General features: G+C 40.2%; 1 protein-coding gene across 13 annotated transcripts in view; it reads left to right on the forward strand.

Annotated features, from left to right (window-relative positions):
* The window catches only part of QKI (QKI, KH domain containing RNA binding), a 279038-nt gene that overhangs the window by 164187 nt on the left and 87940 nt on the right, over window positions 1-26911 (forward strand). For all 13 annotated transcript variants that reach the window (XR_012243934.1, XM_073627474.1, XM_073627476.1 and 10 more), the window contains one exon: window positions 15376-15519. Coding sequence is in view for 12 of the 13 variants with exons in the window: in XM_073627474.1 (XP_073483575.1) it covers window positions 15376-15519 (144 nt within the window). In the remaining variant the exon portion in view is untranslated. The remainder of the gene's footprint in view (window positions 1-15375; window positions 15520-26911) is intronic.

Raw genomic sequence — 26911 nt, forward strand, 5'->3', positions numbered from 1 at the left:
CCCATCTCACCATTGGGGTGTCCCACCCCTGGATCGTTCTCATTCACTGTTTCTCCTGCATCCCACGGGGGGGCGCGGCTCTGGCCCCCTGTTGGGATGGGCGGAGTTAGCGCTGCTGGTGCTTGTACGGACGCCCGGGGCAGTACACATCCTGTCTGCCTCAGGTGTCCGCGCACTGCTCGCACTTCCCGGCCTCCTACACTCCATCGGCGGATGGGCGTTGACGGCGCCTTGGGACCTCCTGCTCCACGGCGTTCCGTCCTCCCATTGGCCATGTGGTGGCCGGGGTGTCTGAGCGTGCGCGCTCGATGCACGCCGGGGCATGTAGGCTCCGGGGTGTTGCCCAGTGCGCATGCGCGGACACCTCTTTCTCGCGTCCGCACACCTGATCACCATCTGATCAGGTGTGGGGGGTACTTAAGTAGCCAGCCTGTCCCAGGGTAACATGCTGGACGAGGGACCTGCCTGTCTTTACTTCACACACATCAGCCAGGTAATTTTGGATGGCCATCCTATCTGTCACTTTTAACTAACTGCCCCTCTATCTTTTTACTCAGCTTCCATTTACTTCTCCCTAGGATTTACTAATCCTTTGCTACTGCCTAATCTGCGACCCCTCTGGAAGCCTGTTAACACCGATCTCCTAACAGTCATATGCTTAGTTAATGGCTTACCAGGTAAGCTATTTTCTGCCATTTATTCAATCTTCCATTCCCAAACACACTGTCTCTTCATTCTTAAATATAGTCCTTTTTTATTTATCCTCTTCCAGGACCCATCAATTTCCTACCATCTCTAAATTCGTTATGTCCACATAAATCATGTGAACACTGGGGTCTGGTGCTAGTCACATGCCCCACAATACAGCTTATTAGGTAAGCCTTTTTTTTGTGATCTCCTCTACCTTTTTTGAAGATGACTGCCAGGTATATTTACAATGTTAATTTACTTATGTTCTCCCATATAGGTCATTAGTTATCCAATTGCCAATCTTGCCAATCGCTCCTGTGTGTCCTCGAATCCATCTACAGGCGCTTTTCCCCTCCACCAATCAACTTGCTTTTAATAAATAGTGTGAGTTTTATAGAGGCTTTTTTGCCCTATTTAATTGATGTATAACTCATCACCCTTCGTGTTCCCTTAATGTAATGTTTAATACATACCCAATACTTACCTACTCATCACTTATCTCTAACCTTCAATATATTCCATTGCCAGGTTTACTGCGTGCCCCCTGCAAGCACAAACACGGTGCAGCCTGCCCTTCCCCCTTGGGGGCCATTTGTCGTGCCTCCCCTGGGTGTCAGTCGCTCAGGTATGTTTGGGATCCCGGGGCTATGAGGGTCACCTCTTTGTGTGGGATTGTCCAGTCACAATATTCCAATATTCAGTTATGCTTAAAACAGTTCATTTTTTGGCGTTTCCGCTTGTTTATATGATGTTCTTTGTATCCCAATGCACAGATCTCTTTATATTGAATTAGAGCTCTTGTTCCCTGAGGAAAACCAATGCCTTGGCGAAACATGTAGGAAACCGAGCCTTTGCTTTGATGGGCGTCTCCATCCGGCCCACCCTATCGCATTTGGGTCGCACGCAATATATATGTTTGTTGGCTGTTAACCATTTTATTGCTCTCTCCATGTATTTAATATTGTGAAATAAAATTTTGTAATTTTATATTTTCCTCTCTTTTTCACATTTAATACTTTAGCACCGCTATAATCCCCTGTCCCCTTACTCATTAGTTATTTAATTACTTTGGGATGAGGTGCCGTATCCAACTTAACCATCTAGCCACAACCATATTTTTTCAAGCATAGGAGGCAGTTTAGTACCATCTGCAAGGCATGAAAGCACAGCAGTTTAGTGTCTCTTTGTGGCCACTTGTTTTGATACCTTTCACATCAACAGTTCTGTTGGAAGGCACATCAAAATTGAGAGGCACCTCATCCATGTTTGCAGTCTGACTTGGTTCAAAATCATATTCTTTCCGAAGTTGTATGAAATAGGAGCGAAACTGTTTTATCCTTCTAAACTGGAGGCATTTTCTGAGCCAACTTTGTGTTCTCATGGCCGACCCTTCTCTTCTCATGAAATTGAGGCGCCATTTTGCCTTTCCTGTAAAATCAACAATGTTCATTTCGCTTGCAAACATTCTTGCCTGACATTGAATAAGCTTGGTTGTAGATAGAAAATGGCTGCACAAAAGGGTGCAGGGGATCAGCATTCAGGGAACTCAGTTGGGGTTTATAACTACTTTAACCATTTGTAATGTACATTAGGTCCCCTGTCAGAACACAGCTCAGTAGGGGAGATCGCTGTACTAATATTGGATTGTTAGTACAGCGGCTCCTCCTGAGCGCTTCAGTTTTTGCTAGAAAAAGACAGGTGTTTACAAGGCTTAACTGTAAAGAATCCACAGTTTAAGATTAAAGCACTTCTTGTCTAGTTTCATTGTGTGGCCGCATGTCTTTATTTAGAAACTTTAGATTGAATAGTTTCCTTCCAATGCTAGAGTCCCCATTCAGAGATTTATATGTCACTATCATATCCCCTCTTAAAGTGGTTGTATACCCCTTAAAACATTTTTACCTACAGGTAAGCCTATAATAAGGCTTACCTGTAGGTAAATTGAATATCTCCTAAACCTGCACAGTGAAGGTCCGGCGTATCGTAAAGGGGGGCTCTTGTGTGCATGCGAGGTAGTGACATCATTGCGACTCCTGACATACACAGCGCCGAATTCACGAACCCGGAAGAATCGCAGAGGCAAAATGTCAGCTCTCTCGGCGGTGACCGGGAGACGGTGCTGGAGCTTCATTCTAAGGTAAGTATTTCATATTGAGCTAGTATGCGTTGCATACTAGCTCATTATGCTTTTTCGTTTTTTTTCCTTTCTTCTGGGTATACAACCGCTTTAAGGGACTCTTCTCCAGGGAAAGATCCTCCAGCCCCCTTATTAGCTTTGTTGCCCTTCTCTGGACTCTCTCCAGTTCAAGAAGTATGGTTGTCAAAAAGGAAAAAAAAAGCCTTTATGTAGCTACAGTTGTGCTCATATGTATACATACTCGGGGAGAATTTGATTTCTTGGCCATTTTACAGAGAATATGAATGATAAAACAAAAAATTTTCTTTCACTCATGGTTAGTGTTTGGCTGAAGGCATTTAGTATCAGTCAACTGTACTTACTCTTTTTAAATCATAATCACAACAGAAACTACCCAAATGACCCTGATCAAAAGTTTACATACCCCAGTTCTTAATACCGTGTATTGCCTCCTTTAACATCAATGACAGCTTGAAGTTTTTTGTGGTGTTTGTGGATGAGGCTCTTTATCTTCTCAGATAGTAAAGCTGCCCATTCCTCTTGGCAAAAAGACTCCAGTTCCTGTAAATTCTTGGGCTGTCTTCCATGAACTGCAGGTTTGAGATCTCCTCAGGGTGGCTCAATGATATTGAAGTCAGGAGACTGAAATGGCCACTCCAGAACCTTCACTTTATTCTGCTGTAGCCAAAGACAGGTCGACTTGGCCTTGTATTTTGGATCATTGTCATGTTGGAATGTCCAAGTACATCCCATGTGCAGATGCGTGGCTGAAGAATGCAAATGTTCCTCCAGTATTTTTTGATAACATACTGCATTCATCTTGCCATCAACTTTGACCAAATTTCCTGTGCCTTTTGTAGCTCACACATCCCCAAAACGTCAGTGATCCACCTCCGCGTTTCACAGTAGGAATGGTGTACCTTTTATCAAAAGGCCTTGTTGACTCCTCCCCAAATGTAGTGTTTATGGTTGTGGCTAAAAAGCTACATTTTGGTCTCATCACTCCAAATGACTTTGTGCCAGAAGGTTTGAGGCTTGTCTCTGTGCTGTTTGGCGTATTGTAAGCAGCATACTTTGTGACTTTTGTGTAGTAATGGCTTTCTTCTGGCGACTTGACCATGCAGCCCATCTTTCTTCAAGTGCCTCCTTATTGTGAATCTTGAAACAGCCATACCACATGTTTTCAGAGAGTCCTGTATTTCACCTGAAGTTATTTGTGGGGGGTTTTTTGCATCCCGAACAATTTTCCTGGCAGTTGTGGCTGAAATTTTAGTTGGTCTACCTGACCGTTCAACAGAACCCCTCATTTTCCACTTCTTGATTAGAGTTTGAACACTGCTGAGTGTCATTCTCAATTCCTTGGATATCTTTTTATATCCCTTTCCTGTTTTATACAGTTTAACTACCTTTTCCAGCAGATCATTTGACAATTCTTTTGCCTACCGCATGACTCAGAATCCAGAAACATCAGTGCAGCACTGGATGAAAGAGGCAAGGGTCTGTCAGGAGTCCAGAAACGCATTGACCTTTTATATACACACACTAATTACAAGCAAACCGATCGCAGGTGAGGATGGTTACTTTTTAATAGCCATTTAAACCCCTTTGTGTCAACTTGTGTGCATGTTATCAGGCCAAAATCACCAGGGTATATAAACTTTTTTGATCAGGGTAATTTAAGTAGTTTCTGCTGTGATTATGATTTAAAAAGCGTAATAAACACAGTTGATTGATAATGGCTTCAGCCAAACACTAACCATGAGTGAAAGAAAAGTTTTTGTGTTATCATTCATATTCTCTGAAAAATGGCCAAGAAATCATACATTCTGCCAGGATGTGTCATTTTATGAGCACAACTGTATAAAGCAGATTATGACTTCATATAAAATAGAAAATGACAAGTGTCACATTTCGGGGGTGGGGGGGGGGTCTGTATGTGTTTTTTTTTTTTTTTTTTTCTTTGTAGTGTTAGGCTTTGCATACACCGCTATGGATCAATACCCCTTTCCAAAACCATGAAGTGGGAACTGAGCAATTTTGTTTAGTACATGCACTTTGACTGAGTAATTTGTAGAGCACTTATCAGGGAACACTTCCTTAAAGCGGAGTTCCACCCAAATTTTGAACAATATCTGTATGTATTCTCTTCCTTGCCTAGATGCTGACATGCCGTTTAAAAAAAATTAAATCGCCGTAATTACCTTTTATTTTTCTATTCTTCTTTGCACTTCCTGGTTCTCCTCCCATGGGAGTAGGCGTGTTTCTAGCCTCTCCCAGACTCCTGGGAGCTAGTCTCAGGCTTCCCAGGATGCCACTGAGCATGTGTGGGAACGAGCAGTGAATGCTGGGAGCACAGCATTCACCACATCCAGGAAATAAATGCTTGTGGGCTTCAAATGCCCACAATGAAGATGGAAACAGCCTGCAGTAAATAATATAAGTTATTCTTTCCGACGAAATCTGACACAGGCGGACATATTACACACAATATGTGAGTATGTAATGCTGAGAAGAAAAGTTTGTGAATGAACTCAAAAAAAAAAAAAAAAAAGGATAGATAGCTGGACCCCCACTTTAACACTTGTTATACCTTTTATTGACACTCTAAATACAAGACAAACTACCAGAAAAATGTTGATGAGTACATTTCAGTAGCTGATATTTTATACAAATTTTAAACTAAATAAAAGGACAATACTTTTATCTTGTATGGATATTAGATCTGAGCACAGAAATGCTCAGGTACATGCATAGTATAATTATTTTTATTATTCTAAACAACTGGATGGAAAATAAAAATAAAAACTTTTCCAGCAGTGTGGCTTTTTTATTTTAGTCTTAAGTGATGACTTTAGTTTTGACAGATGCATATGAATCCTTAGGTCAGGGCTGAACACTATATAAAGATTAAAATAAAATGGATAACATTTTAAGAAAGCATCAATCTTTCTAGGTAACTTGCAGTATAGCATGTTGAATACTATTGAAAAATGGCAGTTCTGTAGACTTTCTGTAAAGGAAACGTTCTTAAATTTCTTGTTTACAATATTCGGGACTAAAAATATGTAAGGATTAGGCCACCAAAAAAAAGTGTTTTTAGTTGTATAAAAAAAAAAAAAAAAAAAATGTTTGAGTCACCTTTGTTCCATCACCGTCTGTTGTATTCCCAATAATATTAAAGCTGAACTCCAGCAATTCAGCCACTTTGTGCTGTCATACTATGAGCTAAGTGCGATGAGAAGCATGCCACATTACAAACCTCTGGAAGTACATCTATCACTATACTCCCAGGACTCTGACAAGAAAGCTGCTGTCTGTCGGATAGCAGAGAGCCAGGTGCCAGTCCAGGCCTCTGGGCTTTGGCCCCCGCTGTCGGCTGAAAACATGTCACAGGAATGCAGAACGAACTGCACTTCTGTAAGCCATGGGAGAAGTATGGCCAAAAAAGGCTTTGGCCATACTTCTCCTTTAAGGCTTTCCTTCCACTTTCGTGAGATCACATGACACTGCATGTAGACAATTGAAAGGTTGCATGACCCATTTAATTTATCATTTTTACCATTTGAATTGCCAGGTGTTAGTAGTTGAAAATGTTGGATACAAACATGTAATAGAATTCAATTTAAACCGCTATAATGTTTATCTACTGCATTTTGTAAAGTACTTCCAAATAGCTCAGTTGCTATCCAGTTTCTTTATAATCCTGTGATTTCATTAAGAGCAAATTTTGGACCTTTTCTTTTAAACACTTAAGCTTCGGAAGATTTTACCCCCTTCCTGTCCAGAGCACTTTTTACAATTTGGCACTGCGTCGCTTTAACTGACAATTCAGGGTCTATGTGTAACTATTAGGCATTCTACACATTGCAGAAAAAACGCAAGGTGTGGCATGAATCTATCGGATGTACTGGTGGATGTGGACCATTGCAGCTGCTCCACCTGTGTAATGTAATGATGGGCTGGAAGAAGATATAGCTGTCCACCAGTGTTCAGGCAACCATCTGTCCCTGACCACAGCGAATAGCTGTGTGATTAGGTTCGAACACTAGTTGTGTATTCTTGTTGCATCCTGAAACCTTTGCCATGTGCATGAGGTCTTAGTCTAGGCTCAGACTATTATGGGTGTGGGAGTACGTGTAAATTGCATGTGATCCCGCACCCAAAATGTGCTGCTCTTTAGCAGAAGCGCGGGGTGCGCCATTAATTTGGGTGGGTGTTTTCAGGTGCATGAAACCACATCATGCCACAGCACTATGCGGTTCTATGTGGCTTATCTGCAGGTGTGTTTTGGGGAAAGGTTCAGAGACATTTTTTACTTGCATTTCCCACAGGTATTGGAGCCAATTCAAATACAGCGCTCAGGACCTCCAGAAATAAAATTCTTATTGCCTACATTTTTACTTGTATCTTTATGCAGATGTCTAAAAATATTGGTCTGGCAATCGCAGAAACCTTTCTGGAGGTATTCTATTTATCAGCAATGTACAGAACACCTCCAGGTTGCCATATTGCATTGAATTTTTCATATAGTTCTGGAAAATTACAGCAGTTTCAGACTGACACGAAAAGCTAATGTTTTAACTACTTTGCCATGCAAAATGGCTTGTGTAGCGATTGCTTATTATTTTAATGAAAATGCAATGTTCCTTTATAGTGGAAAACTGTCAATTGTACATTACTGTGCATATGCTTAAGTCACTAGCTGGAGATCTAGGCGGATGACCCACACATTTCCTAGTACAATAGGGCTCCATTCACACCCATCATCTGTCCCTAGCTATAGGTAACCGCTGGATGTGCGCATACGTGTGATGCCTCTCAGCCTGCCATTGATTTTTTACTGTGCAGCTGTTTTCAGACTTGTGATTCAAGCTGCAGGACGGATGATGGCCGTAATCTTAGGTGTGAATGGGATCTTTCTGTGTCAGCTCTCCTCTTCCAGCTTGTTCATTGGGCAGGGAATCTGCTTAATCATGTAATGTTTTGTTTTAGCAGTGAAATGATTTTGAAAACATTAAAGTTAAACTAGGAAATAATAGAAAGATCTTTCTGTTTTTCTAATGCGGCAGGTGTGTGTAAAATATTTTGTATAGAAATATAAAATGGCAATAAATATACAGTATCTCACAAACGTGAGTACACCCCTCACATTTTTGTAAATATTTTATTACTTCTTTTCATGTGACAACACTGAAAGAGAAATTACACTTCACTACAATGTAAAGTAGTGAGTGTACAGCTTGTATAACAGTGTACACACACAGCCATTAATGTCTAAACCGCTGGCAACAAAAGTGAGTACACCGTTAAGTGAAAATGTCCAAATTGGGCCCAAAGTGTCAATATTTTGTGTGGCCACCATTATTTTCCAGCACTGCTTTAACCCTCTTGGGCATGGAGTTCACCAGAGCTTCACAGGTTGCCACTGAAGTCCTCTTCCACTCCTCCATGACGACATCATGGAGCTGGTGGATGTTAGAGATCTTGCGCTCCTCCACCTTCCGTTTGAGGATGCCCCACAGATGCTCAATAGGATTTAGGTCTGGAAACACTCTTGGCCAGTCCATCACCTTTACCCTCAGCTTCTTTAGCAAGGAAGTGGTCGTCTTGGAGGTGTGTTTGGGGTCATTATCATTTTGGAATACTGCCCTGCAGCCCGATCTCTGAAGGGAGGGGGATCATGCTCTGCTTCAGTATGTCACAGTACATGTTGGGATTCATGGTTCCCTCAAAGGACTGTAGCATCGAAGTGCCCGCTATAGAGAAGTGCCTGGTATGTACTGTGCATGCGCTGTACGGAACAGCACAACAGCTGATTTGCCGATCAGCTGGTCTGATGTAACCAGGGCGCATGCGCACATCGTAGGAGGTATCTCTTGATGGGAGATACCATTTCACAGGCACAATTTAAACCTATACAAACAGCAGGGGAGACCGTAGTTCTCAGATTGTGCATCGCAGCTGCTGGAGGGCGGCTAGTGGCTGTGTTGAAGAGGTGGTTTTGTCTGTGTTGCAACCCGACCTTTTACACAGGCAAAATCGGCCGTTCAATACTGCAAACCCGCTCTACAACATGGACAAAACCAGACCATCAGCACACTGTAAAGCCGCCCCGCAACAGTGAGGCACAATGTGAGAACTACGGTCTCCCCCCCGCTGTTTGTATAGGTTTCAATTGTGGCCGTGAAATGGTATCTCCCATCGAGATGCCTCTTACGATGTGTGCTTGCGCCCTGGTCACGTCACTCCAGCTGATCGGCAAATTGGCTGAAATGTGGCTCCGCCCTGCGCATGCGTGGGCACTATTCGATGGGGGGTACCTCTAGACAGAACACTCATGCAGCCCCAGACATGACACTCCCACCACCATGCTTGACTGTAGGCAAGACACGCTTGTCTTTGTACTCCTCACCTGGTTGCTGCCACACACGCTTGACACCATCTGAACCAGATAAGTTTATCTTGGTCTTATCAGACCACAGGACATTGTTCCAGTAATCCATGTCCTTAGTCTGCTTGTCTTCAGCAAACTGTTTGCAGGCTTTCTTGTGCATCATCTTTAGAAGAGGCTTCCTTCTGGGACAACAGCCATGCAGACAGATTTGATGCGGCGTATGGTCTGAGCACTGACAGGCTGCCCCCCCCCACCCCTTCAACCTCTGCAGCAATGCTGGCAGCACTTATATGTCTATCTCCCAAAGACAACCTCTGGATATGAAGCTGAGCATGTGCACTTCAAGCATGTCAACTTCTTTGGTCGACCATGGCGAGGCCTGTTCTGAGTGGAACCTGTCCTGTTAAACTGCTGTATGGTCTTGGCCACTGTGCTTCAGCCCAGTTTCAGGGTCTTGGCAATCTTGTTATAGCCTAGGCCAGGGATATGCATTTAGCGGACCTCCAGCTGTTGCAGAACTACAAGTCCCATAAGGCATAGCGAAGACATGATGGGCATTGTAGTTTTGCAACAGCTGGAGGTCCGCTAATTGCATATCCCTGGCCTAAGCCATCTTTGTGTAGAGCAATAATTCTTTTTTTCAGATCCTCAGAAAGTTCTTTGCCATGAGGTGCAATGTTGAACTTCCAGTGACCAGTATGAGAGTGAGAGCGATAACACCAAATTTAACACACCTGCTCCCCATTCACACCTGAGAACTTGTAACACTAACGAGTCACATTACACTGGGAAGGGAAAATGGCTAATTGGGCCCAGTTTGGACATTTTCACTTAGAGGTGTACTCACTTTTGTTGTCAGCAGTTTATACATTAATGGCTGTGTGTTGAGTTATTTTGAGGGGACAGCAAATTTATACTGTTATACAAGCTGTACGCTCACTACTTTACATTGTAGCAAAGTCTCATTTCTTCAGTGTTGTCACATGAAAAGATGTAATAAAATATTTACACAAATGTGAGATACTGTACATATATAATTCAACTCTGCATGAGACTGCTTATCTGGAGTTACACTTTAAGGGCACAGGTGCAAGAACTTTATATGAAATGTGTGTGTGTGTGTGTATATATAGCATTTTTAGTTTACCCATTTGTAAAAATACACTATGATCTAAATATGCACATAGTTTTATAAATGGGTCAAATTGCCATTTCACAGCTTTTTTTTTTTTCCTCTTAGTTGTTTGGTTCTTGCCCACCTGTTCAATAAATTACTCCACAGCGGCTATATAATGTGTTTGCAAACTTGTCTTTATTTTCGTTCTTGGGCATTCTTTGCTACACAGCTTCCTCTGTGTGAACTCTTGCTATTAGAAGCACAGTAGGAGCAAAAGTCTTTGCTAATTTCCCTGGCTATAAATGCACAATTAAAACTGTGTATCAGCAGGGGTTTGGACAATCAGTATGCTCTGGCACTGAGTGTTACAGAAATGCTGCTGCTGTTCAAACAGATAATTAGTGTGTCATTTGAAACATGCAAGCCATTGACTTATACTTTCAGCCCAATTTTATATATATATATATATATATCTATATCTCTATAGATATATATATATATATATATATATCTATCTATATCTCTAGATATAGATAGATATATATATATATATATATATATATATATATATATATATATATATATATATATATATATATATAGATATCTAGATCTAGATATCTAGATCTAGATCTAGAGATCTAGATCTAGATATCTAGATCTAGATCTAGATATCTAGATCTAGATATCTAGATCTAGATATCTAGATCTAGATATCTAGATCTAGATATCTAGATCTAGATATCTAGATATCTAGATCTATATCTAGATATAGATATATAGATATATATCTATAATATATAGGGAAGCCTAGGTTGGCTTTCTATACTGTAAGTATGTATAATATACAATCACTCTAATGTATGATTGGATATGATGCCCACCTTAAAGTGATATTAATGTCTTGTCGTCTTTGTTTTGACTCCTGCCTTTTTTGTTTTTAAAAATACCAAACATGTTTTACGTACCTGCTGTATGCAGTGGTTTTGCACAGAGCAGCCCAGATTCTCCTCTTCTTGGGTTCCTCGCCGGCACTCCTGGCCCCTCCCTCCTGCCGTGTGCCCCCACAGCAAGTAGCTTGCTATGGGGGCACCCAAGCCGAACTTTTTCTCTGTGTCCATTCAGACAGGAGTGTGTCTCTGCCCCGCCCCCCCTCTCTTCTCATTGGCTTACTGACTTTGACATCGGTGGGACCCAATGGCGCCCACTGCTGTCTTAGCCAATGCAGAGGGAGTGTCCCAGACAGCTAAGACTCTCGTGCAACATTGTTGGATCGAGATGGGGCTCAGGTAAGTAATTAGGGGGGCTGCTGCGCACACAAGGTTTTTTATGCATAGAATGTATTAAGATAAAAAAAAAAAAAAAAAAAAACTTCTGTCTTTAGAACCACTTTAAGCAATCAACTTTTCAAATAGGGTTGTAATACCTAACATCACAAGGTATATTTTACAGGTCATGTTTCTAAGCATATAAATGGAAACATTGCTTTTTCCTTTTTAAAATAATATGCTGTATTGACTAATGTAAGATATCCTTGAGACAATAATGAAAGCAGTGTAAAACATATCTATGAACATAAGTTTTTCAGTTCTAAATACACCTTGATAAGCAATGAATAAACCACATTTTCAATTTTGTTTCCTCCTCCATGATTTATGGTCCCTTGTGCTGGACACATTGCACTGGAAGTCAATTAGAGAGCTTTGCTCCCTACTTAACTCACATTAATTAGGTTAATAATTCAACAATATTCCCTCCTGCACCAAGAATTACCTGCAAGTGATAATTGTATTTGCTTCTGTCGTTGAATTATGCTGGGAATTTACCTGGAATCTTCTTTAAAGCCTTTTGTTTGAAACTTTCAATCTAAAATGCTAAGATGAAGCATTAACAGACAGAAACTTCCAGTGATGCCTAGGAGAGCTTTGAGCATTGTCATTCTCAGGTATCCGCTATCATTTATACTGTAAAAAATAGTTGACACAAGTTGATGTTTAATACGTATTTATATTTTTATGTTCTATGCATTGCTCTGAAACAATGTTTTTTAGAAAGGCTTATATTCAGGCAAAAAAATACATATGATATATTCAAGTGGTTTCTGACCTATGCTTTGCTCTGATCTGCCTTTATAGACAATTGTGTAGTGCTTGTTTGATGGTTCTGTAACATAGCAAAAATTGTGCATTTTACATTCTCTGTGGTAGGACCACACAGTGACTTCAGCCTTTCAGTACTTCTACACACTACAGATAACGTTTATCGGGCCTGGATTTGTGATAAGGCCGTATTGGCCTTTAAATGAGATAATTTTACAGGCTAGGCAGCCTATGCCGTCTCTAATCTTTTTACAATTTTTTTTTTCTTATTAGATATTGCTAGTTTCCCCTAGGGGGCACATTACTGAAATCCAGCCTTAACTTTTATGTGCTTTAAGTTTTTTGAACTCCATGAAAATGCTGGGAATGCTAATGCATAAACACTAATTTTCAAAATTGTGTTTCCAAATGCAGCAGTATATTAAAGTGCTTGTATAAAACATATTACTATAATAGTTTGATTTTACATATGAACTTACAAGAGATTTGTGTCTGCCTAGAAGACCTGTAGTGTGCATATGTCACTTTTCAGTTCTTCACAAATACTGCTTTAAATATGGGGGTTTTTTTCTTTTTTTTTTTTTTTTAGTTTTTTTTTTTTTAAATAAGGCTTTATTAACATGGCTGTAAACATGTTACAGATGTTATTACATGTGTGTTTTCTAAGAGAAAAGTTTCTAGAAACAGAGGGGAAAGAAACCCTAAAAAAATAAAACTAATGCAGCCACTAAATCGAAGGATTAATGAGCTCTAATATATTACACTTTTGGTTTTGGGTTTAAGACCACTTTAAAGAAACAGTATGCAACAACTGAGAGTTGAAAATCGAATTATATTTGTCTTTTTTTTTTTTTTTTTTTCTTTAGTTGCACCTTTAATGTATATGAATCATTTGTGCATTCCATTCTAAAGTGCAATAGAACTCATGCTGCAACACAAGAACATGGTCTAAGGGCACATTTACACATGCAACAAGAATTGCCACACTTCTAAAAAGCGATTCATACTTTAAAGTGGAATTCCAGGCTCCACCCAACCTTAATGCACTCACCCCTCCTAACGCACATACTGACTGTGTAAGGCAGGCCATATATTGTACAATTTTCTATCCCGCAACCACAGGTTGCAGGAAAGAAAATCGCTTAATTTCCCTATGAACTAAGTCAGTGTTGATGGTGGAATCCACAGAGCTAGTGTGTTCTCCCTGTGGGGGGGGAGCACAGGAAAACAGCCCCGGGAGGGCGGGGGGGTGGGGGGAGCAGTGATCCATCCCTGCCAGGAGAACACAATGATTATTGCTAGCGGCTATAGCCCTTGGCAATAATCGCATGCCGAAAATCCGACATGTGCTCAAGTTGATCGATGGGTTGACTTGTCTGCCCATAGATGGTTTGAATCTCCGCTAGTCCCTCCTGAACCGGGCGAGATTTAAGCCATCTATGGGCAGCTTAAAAAATCTCTATACTTGCCTATTTTCAGGCCGCTCCTTTCACTTAAAGTGGTTGTATACCTTTATTTGTAACTTTTACCTACAGGTAAGCCTATAATAAGGCTTACCTGTAGGTAAAAAAAATATCTCCTAAACCTGTAAGGTTTGGGAGATATTCCCCTCGCAATGAGCCGCTGACTGCAGCGGCGCATGCGCACAGGGGACTCTCGGCTGACAGCCCGGCAAACTCCGGAGCTTGCCGGGCAGAAGTCTCCCGCGCGCATGCGCGGGAGTGAGAACATTGCAGCTCCGGCCACTCACAGCGCTGGAGCCGCAATACCCGGAAGACACGCCGAGGGGAGATGTCAGCTTCCTCAGCGTGGACAGGGTGAGATGCCGGCGCCTCGTTCTAAGGTAACTATCTCATAATGAGCTAGTATGCGGTGCATACTAGCTCATTATGCCTTTTCCCTTGCAGGTGTAAAAAAAGAAAAAAAAAAAAAGACAGCGGGTGTACAACCGCTTTAATCTCCCCTGTGTCAGCGAGCACAACTGCAGGGGAAAGAGTGATTTGACAACAGCTAATAAAGCCTAGAGAGTTAATGTTACCCATAGATCTACTATGACCCATCTGTTGTCATCACTCCCTCCTCTCCCCTGAAGTCATGATGGCTGACATAGGAGAGCCGGATCACGTGACAGGACAGGAGCTTCCTGAAAATAGGTAAAGCCAGGCCACACATGGATTGAAATTTCTTACTGAACAGTCTGTATTTCAGTCAATTTATGGGCAAGATCTACTGATCGACTTCTGTACAACCGCCCTGTTAGATTTTTGACACTTAGTCAGCACCGCTGACCAGTGTATTCTGACAGCAGGGAAGTCCTCCCCACTGTCAGAATATAATAGCTCAGCGGGGAGGATTCCCCCATTCACATCGAATGTGTGGATGGGGAAATTGAGGTTTTTTTTTTTTTTTTTTTTTTTTTTCCATTCAACCAGCTGGATTAAACAAAAAAAATCTATGGGTTGCTTAAGTATACAGGTAGGTCTTTCTTACTCAGGTAGAATAGGTGTTGGAAGGGGAGGGTGAATTTTTAAGGTTAGGTGGTGCCTGGAATGCTATTTTATAGGCTTATTGTCTTATCAGTGTCTGCTTCCTCTGCCTACACGTGGCCTCACCTGAGTGCCTGGCTCTTCCCTGCTGTCTGTCTTTTTATTCCCCCCTTGTTCTCTAATGCTGCCTTTCCTTCTCCCCAGTTGACTTTACACTTAGAGTGGAGAGCCTACCCTCAGCTCTGATATCACCCCTGGCGGCTGTCTATTTGTTTCTCCCAGCAGCCGCCACTAGGTTATGTGGATGAGTAGCACTGGGACCTAGTCGTCAGATTTTTTTCAGTTGCCGTGAATGTATAAAAATGAGCATGGTCAAAATGGGTCATGACAGCATTAGCTTTGAATAGACATGTCTTGACCAAACCCATATAATTATTTCCACTTTCTTTTAGGAGGAACAGAATAGAGGAAAGCCAAACTGGGAGCACCTGAATGAAGACTTGCATGTACTAATAACAGTGGAAGATGCCCAGAATAGAGCAGAACTTAAGTTAAGAAGAGCGGTGGAAGAAGTGAAAAAGTTACTGGTTCCAGCAGTAAGTACATTTATAAATGCATATCAACTTAATGAAGCACGAACAAAGGGAAACAAGAGAAAAGACGCAAGAAAATGGACAGAGCCCCTTATACTGTGTTTCCCTGAAAATAAGACCTACCCCGAAAATAAGACCTAGTATTATTTTCCAGCAGGGCTGGAATATAAGCCCTACCACGAAAATAAGCCCTAGTTTAAAATGCTTGTAAAATCCTGCAATCCACTCTATTACAGTAGAATATAATGTGCAATGTGTGTGTTTCTGTAATATAATTGTGGGGAAGAGCGCTCCGGCGGGTCACAGAAGCGCAGAGAGGCACTATAACGAAGGTATTGGCACAATTATATTACAGAAATACACACATACATTGTACATTATTTAATACTGTAATAGAGTGGATTATAGGATTTTACAAGCATTTTGACTCGGTTCACACTGGGGATTCCTGTCAGGCAGGGAGATAGAGGGGGAGAGAAGACAGCACATTAAATGGTGAGACCTACTCCGAAAATAAGTCCTACTGTGTCTTTTAGTGACAAAATTCATATAAGACTCTGGCTTATTTTCGGGGAAACACGGTAGTAGTATTTGGAAGATTCTATTTACTTTAGACAATAGTAGAGAAGGTAGAAGTGGTTTACCTAAATCTGGTGAGGTCGTTAGACACCCGTTTTTTTTTTTTTTTTTTTGCATGACCCAAGGAAGGCCTTGTGAAAAATACTGTATTCTATTTTCTCGAGCCATAGCTTTCTGTGTCTTGTGCTTGGTGCTGGTCTTGAGCCATACACCAGGAGGTCCAGGACCTTGTTATTCTCAGAGGTGTTGTGGTACCAGTAAACAGATTGCGTGGAATCGAAAGCCTACAGCCTCTACCGCAGGGTGTTTTTTTTTTTTCATCTATAAAAGTTGCTTGAGGACCAAACAATATTTACGTAAATGTTTAATATAAGTGCCTTGAACACTCCAAGAAAACCCATTATATTCTGGAAGAATGTGAGTTTATTTTGCAAACTGTAATTTGTTCAAAATTGCTTTTACTTACAGTATATTTCTCCCAATGCATACAATGAGAGGGATTTTCATTTGCTTTAAATTTTCATGTTTAAAATGTACATAGTGGCCCCAGGTTTGCAAAGTAACTACTTCATACAGATAACCTACTAATGTGGTTGTCTGTCAATATACAGAATGTGCACTGTTAGCTTATATTTCATATTTGATCAGAACAATACTTTTTTTCCACGTAACCTGGTCCATATTTCTTCTGTTGATTCCACTACAAAATAAAAGCCAAATGTAATCTTCCTGTTCTACTGCAATGCAAAGGTCATTTTGTGTGTTTAGCAACTACACAGAAACTTTCCAGTCAGGTTTTATTGATTGTCAATTCAGTATCTGTCTATGTGAGTATGTACTCTCCTGCAGCCTTTTGCAAACCAAAGACCCTTTAAACAGCAGTGTGAAGGATAGTGTAGAAACTCCAATGGGCCTAAAGCAAGCCGTTAAACTAACGCTACATTTTTAAAGCAGCATGTTCAGGCTCAGTGGATATATATCAGCTAACAGGAGCTTCAGGTGATATTTTTCCTACAGTGTGGTGTAAAATGTCTCATGGGCCCTAGGCCTATCAACCAATTCTGTGTAATGTTTATGTAAGCAGTTCTGTCTTCTAAAACTGTACTCTTGGCACTATGATTTAAGTGGGGTTCCTAAGACTTTTTTTGTATGATGTATGACTTTATTTAAAAAAAATTAAAAAAATAAAGCTTGTTCATACCATTTGCTTGAACGAGACAAAAAAAAAAGCCTTGCTCTCAGTTGTGTCCCTCCACACGGTTGGTGCAGGCTGACAAATTTAAACTGACGGGCACTATGCATCACACTGCAGTGCATTGCCAAAAGAAATGTCTCTAGGGGGGAAAAAAAAATTTGCATCGCAGCACAAGTAAAAACTCATAGCAGTAAATATTCTAAATTACCTCAGCGCAGAATATAAGTGAATGTCAACACACTTGCCGTTGTGCGTATTGTGGAGTGAGCCTACCCTTTTTGGTGTTTTCTTTATGGCTCGGTTCACACTGCTGCAGCTCCAAAGTTGTATGACTTGCTTGCGACTTTTGTGACTTAACATTGCAGTTAATAGCACTTAAGTGAAAAGAAGGCCATTTGGAGTCTTAGCAAATAGTCAGTTTGTTCTTTATAGACAGAATGATTTATCTTTCCTGTTTCCTTTTGTTTGCTGTGGTGAAGGTATTTCCTAATATACCTTAAGGCTGCTTTCACAATGAGGTGCTTTACAGGTGTTTTAGCGCTAAAAATAGCGCCTGTAAAGTGTCTCTCCTTGGAGCAGTGCGCTCGCGGGATGTTAAAAAAAAAAAAAAGTCCTGCCCACTGAAATCAGCGGAAGCGCCTGCAAAGCGCTTCGGCGGCAGTGCTACACGGGCGCTATTAACCCCCGCCAGCGGCCGATGAAGGGGTTAATAGCGCCAGTGTAGCACTGCCGCTGAAAAGCACCGCTAAAAATATATCTAAACCCAAGAACAAAAAATGTAGTTTTTACTGTAAGGAAACAAAAGCTGTTGCAATTTCCCCCAGTACATATCCTTACACAATAACTTGCCTATACTAACCCATTGAGTCTTAAAGACCTCAACAGTTCAGATTGTGGGGAAATCCTTCCTTTGGCTCTTTCATGTGATGCATCAAAACAGATATGATTGACGGTTGGTAGTGTACCAGATGTCCCTATTGGAAGGTATTGCCTCTACGCCTGTTCTGAAGCTGATTAAACTTTTATATCAAAATCTTGTAGTATTTGATTGTTAAGTTTAGCACAATCGGTACTCTAAATCAGCTGCTTTGGGAAAAAAAATTCTATAAATGTATTCATGTTTGCTGTAAAGAGGTGTTTTTGAGACCTCTAACTTTAAAACTGTAATAACAAGTAGGAGTAAAACATTATCCAACTCTATGGATAAAGTATTTAGACGTTTCAAATGACACACATTTTCATTGAGACATATATTCAATCTCACAGCTTCTAATACTATACTTTGTCCGTAAGCCGAAGACGGTGACATCTGCTAAATTGTTTTTTCTTTTCAGCTTTTCTTTTCCAGTGTGTGAGAAAGAAAGGCAATTTCTTTTTCTATCCCAGCAATATAGACATGACACTGTGGTGGTTCTCCGATAGCAGAAATGTGAAATTAGAGCTCACACTCCTACAGATTAATGCATCAACACAACGAGATTGAGCTGCTTCTTTGTGAGGCTGAAAGTCGTCTTTGAAGAGATTTAGGCTACAAAACTCAAGTATAATGGCATAGCACTTTCAATGCCTCTGCAAAAATTTAGTCAACTATTTGCAGAGCTTGGCTCCATATTTTTATTTTATTTTTTTTTATCTTTCTAAATTCAACAGAGTTATTCAGTTCTCTGTAATGACTTAAAGCCAATATCTGCAAATTGAATAATATACAAATAATGTGCTGGCTGCATAGTAGGCACTCTTAGGTGTTTGCATTTATACACACACCTTCACCTGCCACAAAGTATATTTAAAAGCAAAACTCTTTTTTAGCTTTTTTTTTCCATAGAGTGGAGAGGAAATAGAACATCTGTCCGGTTTTTATTTCGTTGTGTGTCCCCATTGAGAGAGATTTACCTTTTTTGTGTGTGGTTTTTTTTTTTTTTTTCCCAATATCACAAAGTGAAAAAGTCACACATTTTGGGTTGTCACCGGAACAGAAATAGAGGGGACATTGATTATTGGGGACTGTCGCTGATCAGTGGCTGCAGCCCCCCTGATCAGGGTTTTCTGAGAGGAGAGTCCCACTGTCCGCATTCAAACTGGCAGATTACCTGCAGCCAGCTTGTGTGCAGATAGAACTCCACAGAAATGCTGACCGTGGATGTACTCTGGCTGCATCCAGGGTCAGTATTCCCATGGAAGCACTTATCTGAGGAGCCAGCCATTGATTTCTACAGAGTGACATCTGCAGCTGTTCACACACACTTGGATTTTAATCTGTTTTACCCAGTTCAGATTAGCCCAATTGTAGCTTTTCAGCAAATTCTATTCTGTCTGTCGCTCGTGCTCTGTTTCTTGCACCATCTATCCTTTTCTTTTATTTATTGGCCAATCAGTCATAGAGGAACATTAGATCATATAGGTAATTTTCCTTTGATCATAGTTTGTTGTGGTTGGCTTTATCAGCAGTCACTAGGACTAAACCCAAATGTTCGATAGGACATGTTAATCGTTCTAGAAAGCCAAAGCAAATCAGGAAAAAGTCGCTACAAAGATAACCCTGAAGTGCAAGATTCCAGTTTTTCCTGTAGTGATGTATTGATAGGTTGGGAAGTAAAAATTCTGAAGTGCTGAAAATGACCGGACTGCTTACAGTTTTGTCTTTGCGATCTGCATTCAGCGTTGCTTATCTTTAACCTATCCATTCCTCTTCTCATGTTGAAGGGTGATTAGCAGTTGAACGCCTTTCAGCTTTCTGTTTACTTTTAAGTTGAAGCATATGATTTTCTGTCTAGAAGAAACGCAGCTAGAGTAGAAGCTCAAACGTTTGGGCATATTGTGTGCCTGCCAGCAAAATACATACGTGGGAGGGAAAGCGTGAGTTTGCTCTGGCATTTTTTTCACTGTTAGACTGTTCTACATTTAGACTGTTCAGATCACTTTACCGGATTACATTAAATGTGAAGGGTGATCTCATACCATTATTAATTACATTTCAAATTAACAGTTGAGAATACCTTAACTGTCTTTACTATATGCAAATGTGTTCTGATCTAAGTTTTCTTATGTATTTATTTGTTGATATGCTTTTCATTTATTTATCTCGGTTTCTAAAAAGCTGTCTCAGTACTTTAAGAATTTCTACCTTTCATTTTGTGTACAAGTTATATGGTGTGACATATATTCAGTGTTTTCATCAAACTGCTTGAGCACCCACACCTGTGTAAGGACTAGGTCAGAGGGTATTTCACAGGCAAGTAAATGTTGTCTCTTCTATTTACCAAAAGCCCACAACACAGCATGGCGCAGCCTCATAAACGTGAATAGGTCACGTTTGGCAGAAGGTTCTGTCTGCTTTGTGTGTTGGGGGGAGGTGGTATTTTTCACACTGAAATGCAGACCATTATAACCACAGCATGTGTACACCACTATCTGATGTCTTTGCAGCTTAAGGGGTGGGGGATAAGAATGCGGCTCAACCACGTAAAGCTGTGTTTTTTGCACACCACTGCACATGTAGGGTTTAAAACCTTTTATTCTATGTGGCTGTTCACACCAAATGCTTGCAGTGGTGTGCAGAAAAACTGAGTCGGTGAGAACAGGCCCTAAGCGATTTCTGCCAAATGTGTATCATTGCTGAGCGTTTTTAATGGTGCAGGCACTGAGATTAGCAGCCTATTCTTCCTGGTAAGTTGGTGACTTTTTCTAGGACAGGAGTTTTTCAGACTTCCTGGCTGCCTGTTTTATAAAAGGTCATTGTCAGTGATTAGCTAGATAGTGAAGCCTAGTGAAGAATAGTGAAGAATTATGGTTGTGGAGCCTGCATCTTTTAAAAACAAAGTTGGAAAAGGCAGCTTCCCTATTTCCCACCATTCATTTTACCTTTTTAGCAGAGTTCTCAATTGTGTTTCAGTGGATTCCTAATAAAGGTATGAATCGATTACCCTAAACCCCCCCACGGCACATACAATATTTCTAAATGTGTGCTTTAAACAAAATTCTTGGTACACATATTAGTAAGCATGGAGCTGTGGCACTGCAGCTTTAAATGTTGGATAAAACACTTTGGGCCTGTTGCATGTTTCCTTGTTTTTCTTCCTTTGGCGTCCTCCCCAACTGAGAGTGATCTGAAAGCAGGTTTTTATTGGTGAACATTGAAGAAAAAAAGGTAAACAAAATCATACATATTAAGACGAGCAAAGTAGGAAGTGGGTGTGGCTTGTCTGGTTATAATTATAACAGGATATGCCTGCATTCGTTTGTAAAGGAAATGAGCTGTCTACTATATTTTGGTAAATGTATGTGCTGTGTATTTGTATATTAGTAACTAGCTATATTGTTCTTTCTGTTAACATGGTTTTAGTTTTTTAACAAATTTTGTATCCAGATACATTGAAGCTAATTTACTAAATGATTTTAGAAGGTTCACACAATAAAGCATGTGAATATTTACTTCAATTATCCAGTCATGAGAAAACAAAAAACCTCTTTACGTATTTATTCTGTACATAATTGGATAATTAAAGTAAATATTACTAAATTTGTGTAAACAAATGTGAGATTCTTTAGTAAATCGGCTCCAGTATTTCTTTTCCATTTTCCTTAATTCTCATAGCATGGCACGTTCTAAATTACATTTTCAAAATGTTTAGTTTACATCAATATACTGTGTGTATAATAGTTTTCAATGATAAAGCTCAATCTAATCTGCATAACTAATTGTAGACTTAAAGGAGAAGTATAGCCAAAGCTCGTTTGGCTATACTTCTATGGATCACAGGAGTGCAATTTGTTGTGCACGTTTTCAGCAGAGAGCGGACTCAAGTCCACTCTCTGCTGACGTCGCCAATGTCAGTCAGGCACTGCGTCATAACGACATTGGGGGTCTGGACCCGCAAGGTGCCTGGACTGATACCCATCTCAGCCTCTTAGCGAGCTGAGAACCTGAGACGGCCGCTCCTCCCTCTCCACAGCCCAGCTCTGCAGTTGTGCCCACAGTTGGCTTAGCACAAGAAATGTGAATTTTGTACTAGTGCAGTTACAACCAAGATATGGAAAATGGACACTCGGCTTCCAGTTTTGTTATTTAGACATTATACTAAAATTGCAGAAGGCAATCATTACCCTAACACAGCATGAATCAAGCAAAGGTGCATCAGACGCACAGCAGGTAAAAAACATGACTTGCAGGATAACCTTATGTTGACCTTGGCTCGTCATTTGTTTTCATGCTGTGCACCTTTCCCTGAGTTGTGTAAGTGATGAAGTGTCTGAAAAATGGGAAATGATTTCTGACTGCTAGAGACTATTTTTGTTTGGCACCTGTCATCTTATTCACTCATTGGTCTAAAGAGTTGATTATGGCCCATATTCCTATTTTTTTACCTTACAAATGGTTTCCTTTTTGTTGCTGCGTTATTGTACACATTCAATAAAACCTTTAGTTTGCTGTATGCTTAGCTATACACTTAGACAAGCAGTTGCTCTATGCACATGGACAGGGGAATCGAGGGTACAGGGACAAGGGAGGCCGATTGCTACACGAGGTATGACTATCCATTGCATGTCCTTGGAAATCAACCAGTGTGCTGAGAGATTGTTGCTTACAACTCCAAATTCCACAACCCAGACACTGGCAACAACCCTGGAACATGCACACTCCAATTTCACACCACACCCTCAGTGCTAAGATAAAACCAACTGCAATACAATTATTAAAGCTTGCAATGCTGCAGGCTGCCACTGGAGGCACTCACCCAAAATCCATGGTTGTCACACAGGCTGGACTGCCATTGCTAATCTGCATTACATGGTGGGTTGATGGGACTAGTGGTTTACACAAAAGAGAATATGGTCCTTTGTGCTTTCTTTTAAGCTCACAGGAAGTGACAATAAAACTGTGTTTCTGGCAAGATCAACAGGTATTTTCTCTACTTGCTGAAATGTTCTTTTCATAAACAAAATTAAAGCTAATTCAGCCACTGTATCCTCAAACTAATGAGCTGCAATATATTTTTGTTTTTGCGATTGGATACACTTGAATCCAATGTTCACATCGGGCTGATTTGACATGTCAAATTGCGTGCCAAATCGGCAGCTATTGCCAGCAATGGCACCGTCCGAATCGGTGCAACGCTGACTTTGCGGCACCGATCCCCAAAAGTAGTTCTTGCACTACTTTTTGCGACTTCGGGGGTGATTTCAATAGATATCTGCAGCAACCCGCACAAATGTCTCTGAAATCTCTCCCGAAGTTGGACTGACTGAACTGACATGTGAGTATGAAATCGTTTGAGTTCAGCTGAACTTGCACAATTTCTAACCTGCAGTCAGTGTGAACCTGGGCTAAGGCAATAGTCACTTGTTGTGATATAGTGTGTACTTTCCAAAGAGGCTGTACCCATATCATTTTTCCTGAATAAATTTAACCACTTTAGGACTGCCCGCTCTCATTGTACTGTGGACGGGAGGCTCTTACAGGCACAGGGCGTGGCACTGCAGAAAGTTAAAAAAATATTGTTTTTTCCATGTTTTCAGTCTTTTTTCATTTATGTAATGAAAAAAAAAAACCCAGTGGTGATCAAATACCACCAAAAATAAACCTCTTTTTGTGTGAGCATAATGTCAATTTCATTTGCATACAATGCTGCATGTCCGTGCAATTACCAGTTAAAATAGCACAGTGTTAAATAGCAAACAAATGGCCTGGTCATGAAGGGGGTAAAACCTTCCGGAAGTTAAGTAGTTAACTAAACACAGGCAGACAACATGTGAATGCCAGGAAGTAGCCAGTGTTTATACTGTTTGTCGTTGCATTGTTGTTTTGAAGAACCATACTAAAATGAAGCCGAAGAAGTGGGAGGTCACTCAAGTTTTATAGCAAGAGCTCTGTTTAAATATTTTAGAAAATCTTTTTTAGAAAATCGGTTTAACAGTTGGCCGACACTTTGTAAAACTGACATTTGACAATGCATATCTTCTGTAAACTTCAGATTATGTCAGAGTGATAGATGAAATCACTTACAGCCTCATGTGCAGGCCGCATGAATATGTGATATTTCCAGTTCAGCTATTGCGGGACAAGGAGGACACAGCTGTCTTAACCTGCTGTGTTGAAAAAAAATGCTTAACTCTACTTAGTTTACTTGGCGCTGACGGTTTTAAAATAGCTTGGTTCATTCATAAATACATTTGACCTTGAATTGTTAATTTTATAATATTGGCGAGCAATATAAACATATCAAGAATAGTTTCTTTTTTTTTTCAAATTTATTTATTTTAAGCATAGGACATACTCAGAGCATACAAAAGAAATACATTACATATTTAAACATAATGATAACCTAAATTATTCTCATACAGCAGAAGATTAATTTTGTATCTAAAATAACTCTTCTTCCATCAATCTCCTGCCTACCCTATACTCTTGAGTTAGTCCCATTCAATTTTATACCTTTATCTAAATTAACCCCCCCCAAAAAAAAAAAAAAAAAAAAAAAAGAAAATAAATAAATAAAACACAGAAAGAACCGTGTACCGGTAACACTATATATACAACAATTAATTGGAGAGTCAATCCCTGGAGCTACTTTCCCCATACTCTTACCCCCCAAGAAGAAAGGGGGAACATATAGACTCCTTTAATATATGTTTTAACTATTTAAGTAACCTTCTAGAAGGGCCCTTCCTTCCTCCGAAGCCAGAAAGACATTCCAGTTAGACCAAGTTTCGGAATATCTCTCTTGTTGGTGCCTTGAGGACAGGACCAAGTCCTCTAATTTGCTTATCTCTTTCACTTTATGTAACCACATCCCAATCGTCGGTGGAGACGTCGACCTCCATGTCAATGGAACACAAGCCTTGGCCGCATCTAAAAGATGCCGTATCACTGACTTATCAAGAATAGTTTCAGGTGGAAGATGTACTTAAAGGTTAACTTCACTTTCATGAAAAAATATAGCAACTAAACTGTCATTTCCTGTTAAATCCAATACAATATGGCAATTTGGAAGTGTTCTGTACAAAATGCCCCCGGAAGTGTCCTTTTCTGCTTGGGTGAAGAACTCCGCACTAAGGTACAGTCAGAATTTAGGCATCCTCTACAACAGAAATGTAATTTCAGTCAGAGTCCCTAAGAATTACCATGGTTGCTGAAAAGAAAATCGTGTCATTTGTGGCCTACCTTCCTCTTCAAGCTGTGACATGGAAAGACTGGTATAACTCCATATATGATAATTTCTGATGTGTACTATGTGTCCTTAAACATGGTATTTATTATAGATATGTAGCCTTTTGTATCGTGATTCCATGCATTATATACAATGCTTTCTATGAAAAGGAAACCCAAATTCACACCAACTCTTTAAAAACTGTAAAAATATAAAAAGCATATTCTGCTTGTTGTGGGAATCCCATATAATTTGAATATTTGCTATTCTGTAAATCTTCACTGTTATTGTATTAATGTACAACTAGCTATTTGCTAGCATATTTATTATGGAACAGACATAACCAATGTCCTTGTGTCCTTATTTTGACTTTGGTTCACTTAAGATGTCTTTACAAAGCATTGAATTGAATTAATGCTTATTAAACTGTAATACATACATGTGCTGATATGAGTAAATATTTGTGCTCAGTACTACCGGTAATGGTGGGCTGCAGTAGTGCCCATTGGTCATTGTATACATCCATGTAAAGCTTGCATTTTTTTTTTCTTTTCCCTAAACCCAGAGCAAAAGCATCTGGTTTTACAACAGATAAGAGTAATCAATCTGTACTGCATTCTGGAATATTTTAGGTTTTGCACAATTTTCAGCATAACGACTATCATGTGCATTTTAAAGTAGCTTTAAACCCTTACCTTGCAAAACAATCCATTGAGTTTAAAATTGAAATGAAAGACAAAACATGTGTATAGATATAAAAAGAACATTATAAATACCCCCCCCCCCCTTTTAAAAATGATCTCATACCCTTTGCTCTCAGCTGCACACTGGTCTTCCCAGTGAATGGCTATGCAGAGGATGGGACATGTTGCAGCAAGCCTGATCATTGGGGGAGAGAAGCAGAGTTTCCAGCACAGCTAGTGAACTAACCAAGCTGTGCTGTCATGGGTAGTGTAGTCAGCTTTTAAAAGGAAAGCAGAGGGACTGGCAGGAACACCAGGGATTTCACACAAAGAAAGCAATAGAAAGCAGGGACGTGCGGTGAGGTCAGTGGCTGCTGAGGTACTGGCTAGTATTAGAGCTAGATACACACAGGTTACATTTACCGCGATCGTTAAAGCAAGAGCAATAATTCTAGCACTAGACCTCCTCTAACTCAAAACGTGTAATCTGTAAAAGAAATTGAAAGCGTCGCCTATGGAGATCTTTATGTACTGAAGTTCGGGGCCATTCCACTAGTTTGTGCAATTTTAAAGCATGACATGTTGGGTATCTATTTACTTGGCATAACCTCGTCTTTCACATTATACAAAAAAAACTGGGTTATCTTTAGTGTTGTTTTGTGTGTGTGTGTATGTGTGTGTGTGTGTATATATATATATATATATATATATATATATATATATATATATATATATATATACACATTTTTTTCCCCCAAAAAAAGTGCGTTTGAAAAATTGCGCAAACACCA

The sequence above is a fragment of the Aquarana catesbeiana genome, linkage group LG04, assembly GCF_042186555.1.
Source record: "Aquarana catesbeiana isolate 2022-GZ linkage group LG04, ASM4218655v1, whole genome shotgun sequence".
NCBI lineage: Eukaryota > Metazoa > Chordata > Amphibia > Anura > Ranidae > Aquarana > Aquarana catesbeiana.